This window comes from Moschus berezovskii, chromosome 15, assembly GCF_049115385.1.
Source record: "Moschus berezovskii isolate FMDL1 chromosome 15, NW_MosBer_1.0, whole genome shotgun sequence".
In the NCBI taxonomy this organism is placed as follows: Eukaryota; Metazoa; Chordata; class Mammalia; order Artiodactyla; family Moschidae; genus Moschus; species Moschus berezovskii.
The window spans coordinates 82,449,572-82,463,973 of record NC_142474.1 but is presented as its reverse complement, the minus strand read 5'-3'; the positions used below and the strand labels follow the sequence as shown (position 1 = coordinate 82,463,973).

The window sequence follows — 14,402 nt, the reverse complement described above, 5'->3', positions numbered from 1 at the left end:
GCTGCTCTCACTCCCTCTAGCGTTGGCAAAGCTCATCTGTCTGATCCTCGAGTTACCTCACTGAGCGCGAGCTCAGCGAAGTCCTGCCCATCTATGACATCACCCCCTTCTTCAACCACTGCGAGGTGAAGCTTTAACTTCAGACTTGGAGGTGGGCTGTGCAGCAAACTGAAATGCTGGCCCCTACTTGCTCCTCAGTGGAGGAGTGATCCGAACGGGACCGGCTCAGCCTGCAGCTGCCGTGGGCTTTGTGTGGACTGGATTCCGAGCTGGGCAGAGGGAGAGGGTTATTACTCCAGTTCCCAGGCAGTGGAATTACAGCTAGAGCAGCAGGATATATGGGATTGCTTTTTCTCGTCTTCCTGGTAAGTGTCTCCCATGTTTTTCCTTATGATTGTCCCAGAAAGTTTGCTCGTTTTTACTCTCTAGAAAGGAATGGCTTGGTATCATGAGGCATCCAGATACGAACGTTTGCTCTGTCACCAGGACGAGCAGTGTGTGTGCGTGCAAGCCAGCAAGGAAAAATTGGACTGTTACAGCCAAATGCAAGAAGTTTCTTGAAACCTTTCTTTCATTAAAGAAAAAAATAATGATAAGTGGCTATCTTATGTCTCGTGTAGTTGCTATTTGAAAAGAGGCTTATGGAAAACGATAAGCTGGAAAGTTAAATGTTAAAGAACACAAGGCAGATTTTTTTCACAGAGAGAGAAAAGCGAAAGGTCTAGCTAACTTGGCGTGTACCTTATGTGTGGTATGATCACCAATTGCTGTTTTTACAACTGTGAAAGAAAATCAATAATCCCTCAGCCCATGAGTACGCAGTACATGAAAAGCATACATCTTGCTCACAGCTAGCCCAGCTACTCCTGGAGACTTATGTGCCTCTGTAAGGATTAACAGCTACACCTAGATTTTAAAGCTTGCACTGCTATCCTGCCAGAGCTGCTTCAAGCATTCCAGGCGTGCAAATCTCAACTAGTGAATTCAACTCAGAGGAGGGGGAAACTCTCTTACAAACCATACCCTCTCTCCAGCAGAACGCCAAAATCCATTGCTTGGGCAAATGTGGTATGTGACTAGCATAGTAATTGGCAAGGTCTACTCAGAAAAACTAACAAAGCTCAGCCTGGAAGCTAAGCCTGATGTATGCAGGGATTTCAGGGTGGCAGGGGGAAAAATGAGTAGAGCCTCATCAAGTGGGATACTCAAGAGTATCCATTCAATTGCAACTTATAATAGGAAAATCTTACATTGAAAGAATTATTTTCATACCACAAAGCTTTCTAAAACTACCTAAATGTATCCACTCAAAAAAATTTTTTTCAGTGAATTAGATCTGAAACAAAATGGTTGCATAGAAGTAAAGAGTGCAACAGGCCTATATTTTCTCAGCGTCTGGGTGTCTGATTGGTATTTACTTCCTGAGAATGAAAAAGAAAAAAAAGCCTTGACATGTGCCAATTACAGAACCAAATTCTCTAACGGTTTTAACAATTAGCTATTTTAAATTGTCTTAATAAATCGATCCACTCTAAAATGCACACATATGTTCCCTCATTAGCAGGAAACAGTATGAATAAAGACACTGTAATAGTGCATAGGCTGAAGCTATGCCTTTCATTTATCCCCAATCACAGAGGAATATCCTAGCCAGCATAAACATAAAGAATGAATTTGTTTTCAGACAGGACCTCAAAGTGACAGATGACTGATACCCATCTCTTCTGAAATGAGGAAAGAAAGAAATGAACCTTTTAAAAGTACTACAAAATAGTAATGTCACCGCTACTACCAATATTAATAATAATATGCCAGGTTTTAATCTGTAAGGAGACTAAATCAGAGATATGCCACTTAGTTTACAGATATATGTGTGTATACGATGTATACACACACACAAACACACATATCTAGATATATTAATTAGCCTGAAATAAAAAACAGGGTTACAAAAACATGATTGCATATATTTAAACAGGAAAATCACATCTAATTTCTTTTTTAAATAGAATACTGCCAAAAATATATCAAGTCCAAGATTCAGCAAAGATATTATTGAATGAATAAACATAATGAATTCATTAATATTGTATAATACTAATTATCAGTTATTAATTGTGCTGTATAATACAGTGTTATTAATTGGGCTTTTCATCCCCCTCCATTTTAAATCGATTATGTTTAGGTTCAAAATGCCCAATTAAACACTTCCTAACCATTAACATCTGTGAAATATATAACTGGGCAGCAAGTAAAGTTTTTTTCAAAAATAAGAAAAACAGTAAGAAAATTTGCCATAACCGAATGTGGCTGTAAAATAGAAGGTATGTTTCTTTTGCTTCCAAGTGTTAATTAAGGAGCCTCCAATTCTATCAAAACTTTTTCAGGGCTAAATGAAGCGGTGTGAAATAAATTTGGTTGAAATCTTGTGGCTGTCAGACTTTGTTAGCAAGCTATTAATTATCTTTACCCCAGTTTCTTCTCTAGCCTATATTGCCCAATCAAATAGAAACTCCAATTACGTTCAGCATCTCTTGCCTAGGGACACAAGACCCTAATGAACACTCAGTGTCTCCAGATGAAAAATACAATTATCAGCTTTAAACACACAAGTGTACTGCAGACAGATTTGTCTCTGCTTTTCTTGGCCACACACCCTAACGCTTTCTCCTCTTTCTGGATTATTTTGAACAATTTTAAACCCAACAAAAATCAGTAGCAGAGGACTTGCTTTGTATTAATATTATATGAATGCTTCTTTACGTTTTTATTCTTGATATGCCAACGTTCATACCAGTATTAATTAAATCTGCTCATCGAAAAAAAAAAAAAGGTTTAAAACTGGCCATTTCAGTGGTTAACTTTTCTCCCTATTTTTAAGGTGGGTGGGCTACGTAACAAAGAATGTATTTAAAGACAAGATCCAAGACTAACTTAAAAATTCTGAATAAACCCCCTTAAATATTCTTTTAGTCAACCAGTTTATTGTAATAGCGTTATAACTAATTGCTGAAAGTCAAACGAAGGCCAGCATAAATGAAGCCAACGAGGGAAATAAGATTCAATAAATTTTTCAAAGGTTGTAATTTCTCCCCTTCTTTCCCCTCACTCCCTCTTCCCTCCCACCCCCACCTTGTGCCCCAGAGGCCTTCACTGTTCTCAACGGGAGGCTTTGTTGTAATTAAACCAGAGGAAAACTGGCCGGCAGCAGCCAACATCTGACTTGCGGCTTCTGAAAGCTGTGTTCTGGTAGAGTGTACCACCCCCCAGCGGGCAAAAACTCTACAGTAAATCTCTCAGCAGTATTAATTCTCCAAAGTGCAGTTTTCTCTTCAGAGCATAAAAAGGACCTTTTGTCAACTCTTTCTAACATTCCACCATTTCAAAAACTTATCACAAGTCAACAAACAGATTTCTAACTAAGAGATGGTCTGTAAATGTCTCCTGGAAAAAGTCTTCTGCTTCTTAAGAACCAAAACAGAAATATACATTTCAGAAAGCATTTTCCAGTTTCAGAATGCAGATCAGCATCACTAACTTTGGTCAAACATCACATTAAAAAAACCAATTGAAAGTCATGTTTATATTGTATAGGAGAGCTGGTTTCAAGACTTTGATGTCTGTGGACAAGAGAGCTAGAGAAAACAGATTTTAAATAAAAAAGAACAAAACGTAATTTAAGCAGCAGCTAAGGTTGCATTTGTTTAACATGCATAATCTATTTCCGAGCCCCCAAATCAAGTGTCAGGAATGCATAGAAAGCTCTCTCCAGGTATCAGGCTGCTTAAATGCAAGAAAGGAGAAACTGCTCTCTGATGAGACAATGACAGCTTTTGTTCCTTATTCCTTCACTTTTCACGTGCACAAGTTACCGTGGCAACTTTGAAAGGAAAACCCAGGGACCACATTTGGTTAAACCCCATTTTTAAAGTGCGCCACGGAACTGTGGATTAATCAGTTTATGTGCTGATGATTTTCCTCCTCTTCAACGGTTTAAATCAGCAATACTCAACTCTGACATAAAAAAAAAAAAGGATGATTTTTATAATTATGGATGTTATTCTCTTCCAGCCCAGTGCGTGGCACACAGCAGACCTAAATATTTGTTGTACTAGAGTATGGAAACTTGACTATTAGAAACTTAAAGCATATCAAGCAAATTGTACTCACCACACTGAAGAAGGAATATCAGGCTCACAGTGGGAAGATGTTTGCAGTTTAACAAGGATAAGCGTAATTTTCATTGCAATTGCCTAAAAGTCAATGCAAACTTAAAGCTTGTTCCCTGCCCCAAGCTCTCAACTGCTCACCTTTACCAACCTCTAAATTAATCTCTTTTTCATTCTTACAAGCTATGGTTCTCTAACTTATTTAGTTTGGCTTAATATCATATAAGGAAGCAGGCTTCACTATGATGAAAGATAACATCCCAGTTTCCCTTTTTGTTTTAAGTATGCTTGATTTAACTTTACAAGCCAAAATAAATGAAGCAGAATTAGATTCATGTATCACAAACCTATTGGGGAAAAGAACCTGCAACATAAAAGGAGAAAGTGAAAATCCTTTGCTTTGGAACTTTCATCCCCTATTTGCATAAAAGAAACAAACCTTCTAGGCAAGAAAATAGTCTGGATAAAACCAAGCAAGGAAAGGCACACTTGCTGCTCTCCCTCTCAGCAAACCCTTCAGACTTCATGACTCTCAAGAGGAGAGTTAGAGGTCCTTCTGCTTGCCTGGCATTAAACAAAAGAATTGGAACTTTCCTGAAATCTGATGATCGTGGAAAATTTAACTACCAGACAGGCTGCTTAGAAAGCATTTTGCTGTCACTACCAACTAATCTGATATACTCCAGTTTTTCAGTTTAACCATATACATAGGTTATTTGAAATACTATTTGTCGTTGCAAAGACTTAACATTTAGAGGCTGATCATTTTGTAGAGCTTTCTAGCAGCAGTTTACGTCTTCACAAATAAATTACTTTCCTAATACTCTAAATTATGATTGTATAAATTCCAGTGTATCCAGAAATATTCACAGACTTGGATAAATTTGAGGAATCAAGTGTTTTCTTCAGTCTTAAGGTTTTACTCAAAATAATGCAGTTAACTTCGATTAAAAGTTCTACATACTTTTCCACTTTTAAATTTAATATATTTAAAAGTCCCCGGATAGTTTAGAGACCATGATGTGAGGCAAATCATTAAAAACAAACTAAAATCCCCAAACTCTCTACTCAATTTAAGATTTTATTTTAGAGCAATGATTTCATATCAAAAATCATATCAATTTAAACTGAAGGGACAAATAAAGGATTTAGGAAGTTAGCACTATCAACATATAATCTTAATCTAAGTGATCAAAACATAAGAAATACCAAATACCTTTTCGTCTCAAACATTCCCACCTCCAAAATAGTAGCAGAGAAGAAATCATATAAACATATGGACTACCTCATGTTCTTGACTATAAATACCAGTATTCTATTCAGATATAACTTGTTCAATTATATTAAGTTTTCTTAAAATATCTCAAAATGATAACATCCTTATCTATTTACATAGTTCTTTTAAGTGTATCTTGGAAATCAATTGGTGACTTTTCATGGATGTGACTACATTATATATGCATTTTTAAAAATCTGTATTTTTTAATTTATAAGAAGAAATTGATAGGAAGATCCATATTATAAGTTTAATTTACCAGTATGGTGATTATGTTTTTCTTTTTGCTACAGTTTTAAATGCTATGTACTTAAGTAATGATATGATTTTTTTTTTAACTTTAAACATTCCTTTAAGTAACCAGGGCTCCATTTATGCTTTCCCCCAAGTTACCCCATTAACAATATTTTTCTAAAAGATCGATTCCTTTTTGTTCAGAAGTAATGGCCTCTTTCAAGCCTATGCAGACATAAAGCCTCTGAAGTCGATATTGTGGAAACCTGGCCACAGTGTTCATGCCAGTGGGGGTCATTTTTTTTTCATCAGTCACATTCAACTACAATGTCTCTATATGCATGAATATGTAGAGCCAGCTCAGAAAGAGGGAAGTCTAAACATGGGAGCAGAACTGCTTATTTCAGATGGAAAGACCATTACAGCCTCTAATATTGCAAAATAAAACAAACCTCTTTAGCACTGTAGTTTTTAAATATAAAAATGCAAGAGAAGACCTAAGATATGAAACACAATCACGCATGCATTGGAGTGTTTAAGTAAAGGGAGTAGGAACTTGTGAAGGAATCTTCATTTTTGAAAGAGTATCCTCTCCAGAGAAATGTGTTTTGTATTTCTGCCTTTTGTTTTAATGCAATCTGGGGAGAAAAGAATGGCATTTTCCAAGAAGTGAATGAGATTTTAGGCTTTCTGTTAATCCCACGTTATTACCACCATTGTATTCATGGCCATGTGAGTTTGCACATTAAATAGAGCAGAGGAAGCAGTTTCACACATGTAAAACAAAACAAACAAAAATAATCTTCCTTTTCACACCAGTGTAGGATATTTTTTCTTGCTCTGGTTTGAAAATGTAAAAATCAATACATATAGGATTTTGAATTGGTAAAAAACTTACACTTCAGCTACCAGCTTTATCTCTGGTCATCATTATGATCATCACCTTGTACATACTCTCGGCTGACCAACAATTTGAGAAATGCCTGGCTATTGGCAACAGTTTAAGCACATTTGCTATGCAATTTTTATAATGCTTTTAATTAGTTTTGAATGCAATTTAACAAAAGTAACTGTTTCCTAAATTGCTGTAAATTTTTTTCTTAAATTTACCAAATTGTTTTATATGTTGAATAACTTTCAAGCTTAGAAAACATTTAACAGAAGATACTTTTTAAACTAACATTGTAATTATTAATTTCACAGCTTGGTTTTCCATTTTCACATACCAAGAAAGCAAGTTTTCAAGAAAATACTCCACTGAAATTCAACAATAATGAGCAAAGTCCTAAAGGCATTACTTGTAAAACCTCACATTAAGCAATACATCACTTAAACTTTCCTCTGTGGGCACTCTGTAATATTCACTAGCGACTACTTGATCCCTCTGCTAACTGTTATTTTTACTTCACGTTTCCTAAATAATAAATGAAATGTATCTGTAATTTTTTTCAGTTTCCTTCTGTTAATTCAGTCTATGATAGTGTTGATATCTGGTGACAAATTAAAAGAATCCAAATTTTCAATGAGAGCCAGAAACACAAATCTTGGTCTTATTTAAAATTCACTTTGAGTACTGTTTGAATTCTGGAACAGATGCTATCCTTGTTGGATGCAAGGTAATTACTGAGGGAGAAACAAATCGCTTCTACATTTAGGGTCAAATATTTCCATGATACCCTAATGTACCTTACTTGTATACAAAGTCCCTGAGTAGGTAACTGTACATAACAGATACTGAAACTACCCACCTCCCCTGTCCACCCCCCAAAATCTTCATGCATATTAGATAATGGACAAAGCAGTCATCCTTAAAATCATGAGTCTCTTTGGTCAAGCTGTAAGCCTCTTTCAGAAGTTAAAAAGATAATTTTTGGAAACTGACATGTTCTTGTTTGCACCTTGAGAGAAATGCCTTGTCAGGTTTTGATATGCTTTCCTAATGGTCATTACAAGGAGACGGACTGAAATAGTGTCCTTTCTGTTCCAAATACAGTTTCTCAAGTTTAGTTTGTTAAAAACTGTATTCTTCTCAAAAAATGTTATGACTTGAACTTCTTTCTGTACTGCCTCTGGCCAAGAATACCTGAGTAACTAGACTTTCAAGGTCATCAACTAGCCTTTAGAAATAGTTCTAAGGAAGAAGGCTGTAGTGCCCATATTCCCCAATAGGGAAAACTGAGGCTTGCAGGAAGAATTAAAAAAGACACTGAGCAAATCAAAAGAAAACTTCTAACCCTTTTCAACTCTTTAAATTGTAGACTATATGACTTTGTAAAACTATGTTAAGAAATATCTAAAAAGTTATGGCATTTCATTTAAAAAAATCCTAGTTATGGCTTTGCTTACTTATTTTCTTCTTTTTGCACACTTGATCATTTTATATAAGATATAAAAGTGAAATTTTAAAGACTGGCCTGACCTGAATTCAAAATCCATAGAAGAGGCTTGCTGTCTTTTGCACAAAGCTTTGCTTCTGTGTTTAATTCAAAGTCACACTAGCAGTCAGTTAACAACTGAAATTATTTTGTGACAAACTCAACTTTGGTTCCCACTTTATTTATATAGCAAAATGGGAAATAAAAGACAATGAGGTCATCTTACCCTTTTCAACAATTACTATGATGAAACGTGTTGCCTAAAGAAAGAAATGAAGCTAAATTTCTAGGAAATGTCTCTAGTATGTTAAAGTTCTTTGTTAATAGCTGATTAAAACATTTTACTTTCACAGGAGATGCTCAGGTCCAGTGTATTTCAAGGAACAGAAATGTAAAGGAAATCTAGTATGCTTCCATTTTTCCCATGAAGAATATTTGAATTAAGTTTTCTTTACCTCTTGAAAGAATACCTGTTCTTGCATAACCTGTGACTGCACCAGATATTCTGAGAAAGCAGCAAGAAGCAAAAGCTGGAAATAGCTATTTCACAGCAGGTAATCATACCTCAGGATGTAGCTACTGTACAAAGTTTATACTTGGATAATCCTGGATGGGAATAAAGGTGGGGGGTAACTGCCTGAAAAACCTATTACTATACAGGCCTTAGCATCATGAATGGCTTTCTTCATGAGGATCTGAAGTTACTATCTCTTACCACATTGCACAGAAGAGCCAATAAGAATTTCAAAGAGAGCAATTTCCACTAAGGGAATTAAGCTACACAAAAGGAACCTTCACACAGAAACTCTATAAGAAAGGAAAAAAAAATAGGAAACCATGTGTTCTACATAGTAACAGGAAACTGAATTGTTTCTGGTCCCTACTTTAATGAGCTTGCCCACCATGCTGAACCGCAGCTGGAATGTTCATTGACAACAGCAAGCCTGATCTGGAGGTGTGTGCGGCATAGAATTACTTGAATAAACAGTGAAGAACATTTCCAAGGACTAAACAAGAGTTTATAAGTCCCAGCCCCTCACCAGGAAAATAATATATGTGCATTGGATTTTCACTCACGCAAAATTTACTCACATCGTTAAATAAGGTAGGAAAAATATTAAAGTCTTTTCTTTTCATGCCTGAAATTATAAAGGCTAATTAATACCTAAAGGTGCTGAAGAAATTATATTACACACTAGATAAGTATAAATCTATAATTTTCCACCCATGGAGAAAGGTGAATCATATTTTAGATTAGAACTTGAAGGAAGATAAATGCATTGTGTAAACATGTTATGAGCTAGAATATAATGAAAAATGTTCATAAGCGCATTTAACCATGTACTACAAAACAAACTGTAAAATAGGAAAAAAAGAGTTTAACATGAAATGGAATTTTCACTTAGATAAGATAGATGTATTAGCTATATAAATCTTTCCTTCCCCAAAGTAAATGAAAACAATTCCTTATTTTTGTGCTAGAAATGCCTATCTCACAATGTTTAATATTAATAATCAAAGAAAAATAACATCAATAATCAAAGCAAACAATTGACCTAACTGGGATTCAGGATCTCCAGAGGTGTGTAACTATTCCTGAATAGTATGAGAATAGATTCTTTTACTACACATTTCTATATTTGTACAGTTTACCATGTAAAAAGCAGATATAAAATTTTGGTTTTTAAGAATAATAACATTATTATCTTTAAATATAACAAATCATATTCCTATGTGTCAATTCATTATGAATATTAAGGAAAAATTAGAAATCAGACTAGCTTGGCCAATGGTCACAAAATTGACATAAAGTACTATGAGAATACTTTAAAACATTCAATAAAACTATATTAAACTTTCAAAGTCAAACAGATTTTGGACAAAATACTTCTAATACCAGAAATATTTAAGGTAAAAATATTGTATGATTATGCTCATCGTTAGCTAGTATGCAAAAAAAAAAAAACCCTCAGCATGCAAGAAACAATTAACTAATAAAAGTGATTATTAGATGTTTCAATGTTCACGTCTATTTTGAATACTATTTTAAGTATGCTGGTCTGATGGTTTTCTGTTGCCTTATTTTTTTTTTTAACTCACTCCACTTTAGGGCTCTGAAACTACCTTGTATAAAGACCTCAACACTGCTGACCATGATCAGCCCAGCCTGGAGCATCTTCCTCATTGGGACTAAAATTGGGCTGTTCCTCCAGGTGGCACCGCTATCAGTTATGGCTAAACCCTGTCCATCTGTGTGCCGCTGTGATGCCGGTTTCATTTACTGTAACGATCGCTTTCTGACATCCATTCCAACAGGAATACCAGAGGATGCTACAACTCTCTACCTTCAGAACAACCAAATAAATAATGCTGGGATTCCATCAGATTTGAAAAACTTGCTGAAAGTAGAAAGAATATACCTGTATCACAACAGTTTAGATGAATTTCCTACCAACCTACCAAAGTACGTCAAAGAGTTACATCTGCAAGAAAATAACATAAGGACCATCACTTATGATTCACTTTCAAAAATTCCCTATCTGGAAGAATTACATTTAGATGATAACTCTGTCTCAGCTGTTAGCATTGAAGAGGGGGCATTCAGAGACAGTAATTATCTCCGGCTGCTTTTCCTGTCTCGTAATCACCTTAGCACAATCCCCTGGGGTTTGCCCAGGACTATAGAAGAGCTCCGCTTGGATGATAATCGCATATCCACCATCTCATCACCATCTCTTCAAGGTCTCACTAGCCTAAAACGCCTGGTTTTGGATGGAAACCTGCTGAACAACCATGGAATAGGTGATAAAGTTTTCTTCAACCTAGTCAACTTAACAGAACTGTCACTGGTACGGAATTCCCTGACTGCTGCACCAGTAAACCTTCCAGGCACAAACCTGAGGAAGCTTTATCTTCAAGATAACCATATCAATAGGGTGCCTCCAAATGCTTTTTCTTATCTGAGGCAGCTGTATCGACTTGATATGTCCAATAATAACCTAAGTAATTTACCTCAGGGTATCTTTGATGATTTGGACAATATAACACAATTGATTCTTCGGAATAATCCCTGGTATTGTGGGTGCAAGATGAAATGGGTACGTGACTGGTTACAGTCACTACCTGTGAAGGTCAATGTGCGTGGGCTCATGTGCCAAGCCCCAGAAAAGGTTCGAGGGATGGCTATCAAGGACCTCAATGCGGAACTATTTGATTGTAAGGACAACCCGGTTGTAAGCACCATTCAGATAACCACTGGGACGCCCAATACAGTTCATCCTGCTCAAGGACAGTGGCCAGCTCCTGTGACCAAACAACCAGACACGAAGAACCCCAAACTCACTAAGGATCAGCGAACCACAGGGATTCCGGCAAGAAAAACAGTTGTCATTACTGTGAAATCTGTCACCTCTGACACAATTCATATCTCTTGGAAACTTGTCCTACCTATGACTGCTTTAAGACTCAGCTGGCTCAAACTGGACCACAGCCCAGCATTTGGATCTATAACTGAAACAATTGTAACAGGAGAACGCAGCGAATACTTGGTCACAGCCCTGGAGCCTGATTCACCCTATCGAGTCTGCATGGTTCCCATGGAAACCAGTAACCTCTATCTATTCGACGAAACTCCAGTTTGTATTGAGACTGAAACTGCACCCCTTCGAATGTACAATCCTACAACCACCCTTAATCGAGAGCAAGAGAAAGAACCTTACAAAAACCCCAATTTGCCACTGGCTGCCATCATTGGCGGGGCTGTGGCCCTGGTAACCATCGCCCTGCTCGCTTTGGTGTGCTGGTACGTTCACAGGAATGGATCCCTCTTCTCTCGGAACTGTGCGTACAGCAAAGGGAGGAGAAGAAAGGACGACTATGCAGAAGCCGGCACCAAGAAGGACAACTCCATCCTGGAGATCAGGGAGACTTCTTTTCAGATGTTACCGATAGGCAACGAACCCGTCTCAAAGGAGGAATTTGTAATCCACACCATATTTCCTCCTAATGGAATGAATCTGTACAAAAACAATCACAGTGAAAGCAGTAGTAACCGAAGTTATAGAGACAGTGGTATTCCAGACTCTGATCACTCACACTCATGATGCTGGAGGACTTGCAGCAGACCACGTTTTCGGTTTTTCTAAACCTAAGGGAGGTGATGGTAGGAACCCTGTTCTACTGCAAAACACTGGAAAAAGAGACTGAGAAAAGCAATGTACTGTACATTTGCCATATAATTTATATTTAAGAACTTTTTATTAAAAGTTTCAAATTTCAGGTTACTGCTGCGATTGATGTAGTGGAGATGCCTGAACACAATTCTATATTTTAGTATTTTTTAGTAATTTGTACTGTATTTTCCTTGCAAATATTGAAGTTATAAACCATTTACTTTGTGTTCTACTGAGTAAGATGACTTGTTGACTGTGAAAGTGAATTTTCTTGCTGTGTTGAACAATCAGGACTGCATTCACATGAGATCCTTGTAGTATAAGCACAGGACATTTTTCACTTTGGTATTAATAAAATGTAAAAAAAAACAAAACAAAACTGGCTGAATGAGAAAAATTAAATTTCAAAAAGTAGTTATGAAATAATGTTCCAACTATTAAATTTGTATTCCAGTGGTATTCAATAATCAAAATATGTGAAGTAATGGGCAATATCAGACTTGCTGCATAGCTCCATTTTTATGCTAAGTAAAATTAGACCTCCTTAAGAAAGTAAACATATCTTCTGAACTGAATACATCATTTGGCATAAAAGGAGTGTGAAGTCTGTTGTTGTTAATGCCATTGTTAACAAAGCTTTGATAATAAAGGACTTCACAAGAACAATAATGTAAGCGTGCTTCCACGTGGGGGAAACTTGTACTTAGGAAAAAACGTGAAAACTCAGACTCACATAGGGTAACAAACACAAGTATCAGAATTCCATTTTGGTTTTGCCTATACTATCTTGATTTTTGAAAAGTCAACTTTAAAGACACACTTGTTAGTGTTTACAATGTTTTTATCATAAAGGAAGTTAAAAAAAAAAGCTTAAACACATTTTAAGAGTAGTCTAACTACAAGCAATTCCCCTCAACAATGAAGAGAAAGTAGTACTTTAAATAAGTGAGAATTTAAAGGAAAAATAAATATCAGAAATCAAATTTAGATCTGGTTTATGTGAAATGTTTTAACACTGTACATAAACGTTCAATTTACTTTCACAATGATCAAGAATAATGCCCATTACTGTCACAGTTTTACAGATACTATGTAATGAACTTGTAACATTTTTTTTCCAGCTTCCTGCTGAACTGTGAGCTATTACTTGTTTAAAACCTCATCACTTTTCCGTTGCCATAACTTTTTTTTTTCCCAACAAAAAACCAAAGTGCATTGTACGCCCTTTGGCCAGTCTTGTATGTGCCTTGATCCAACGCTACATGTATTCAGCTTTTAAAACTCGACAAATTTTTCATACTTCCTTAAATATGAAAAATTGTGGTCTTATTGCTGAATAAAACAAAAAAAAAGTACAAAATAATCGTGTTTGCTTTTTCAAGATTATGTTCCTATCACTAAAGTAGCAAATTGCCCAGCACAATAGTCCTAAGTATCCCATGTATTTTTCTAGGCAAAAAAAAAAAATAAATGTTGGCTACAAATAAAAAACAGCAGTATCTTGAGCTTGTGTATCATTTTACTTCAATGCTCAGTGTTTCACGCATAAACGAATGTCCTAACAGCCTGTTGGAACGCTCTTACAGAAAACTTCAGAATTGCTTTGGTAACCTTTCAGTCTTTGTACACTGCTGCTGTTGTCCTGGCTGATACTTTAAGGTGTTTTTGAAAAATGTTATTTTTTAAAATAGCTTTTTGGTAGTATGAGTTGGCATCAGAGGATCCAAAATCTCAGTCCACCACTTACTAGGTAAGTAAAAACAAACCACTTATTCTCCTTAGCTTAGTGCCTATATATTTAGCTTACTATATACTTAGCTCACTGCCTATATACTGGGACTGTTAATACCACCCACCTCTCAGAGCTGTCGTCAGGACTAAATGAGACGAAGTGCTTGGACACGGTGCAATGGTCAACAACATGTAAGACACACCGTTATGGTCAAGCACAGTGAGCCACGTGCTCCCAGGGGTTTGCCGGATGTCGCTCGCTGCTCCTACTACTCCGCTAAGAATCTCCAACTGCCTATAAAGCCTCATTCAATATTCATTTGCCGTCTTCAAATGTTTCTCAATAGTTTCTCCTTTGACTTACTGTTCAGGAGGGTAGCAGTTTTCTACGAATTACTCAGCAAAGAAAATGTGATTGACATTGAGTATAATGAACATCATCTGA

The 14,402-nt window shown here is 36.3% G+C and overlaps 2 protein-coding genes across 5 annotated transcripts in view; one reads left to right on the top strand and one right to left on the bottom strand.

Moving 5' to 3' along the window:
• The window catches only part of LOC129556211 (ADP-ribose glycohydrolase MACROD2), an 805,465-nt gene that overhangs the window by 438,296 nt on the left and 352,767 nt on the right, over positions 1 to 14,402 (bottom strand). The gene's annotated exons all lie outside the window — the stretch shown is intronic.
• Positions 133 to 12,364, top strand: FLRT3 (fibronectin leucine rich transmembrane protein 3). 3 transcript variants are annotated; one of them, XM_055426406.2, is made up of 3 exons: positions 133 to 365; positions 8,408 to 8,608; positions 10,165 to 12,364. In XM_055426406.2, exon 3 carries the CDS (start codon positions 10,208 to 10,210, stop codon positions 12,155 to 12,157), a length of 1,950 nt encoding a protein of 649 aa, XP_055282381.2. In that variant the 5' UTR covers positions 133 to 365; positions 8,408 to 8,608; positions 10,165 to 10,207; the 3' UTR covers positions 12,158 to 12,364. The 3 variants fall into 3 exon arrangements, with proteins under 3 accessions (XP_055282381.2, XP_088700433.1, XP_088700434.1); XM_088844307.1 differs by having other exon boundaries at positions 8,408 to 9,159; XM_088844308.1 differs by lacking the exon at positions 8,408 to 8,608.

Bases quoted from the DNA above. Each gene is read 5' to 3' on its own strand.
- FLRT3 (XM_088844308.1), top strand. From the start codon at position 10,208: ATGATCAGCCCAGCCTGGAGCATCTTCCTCATTGGGACTAAAATTGGG.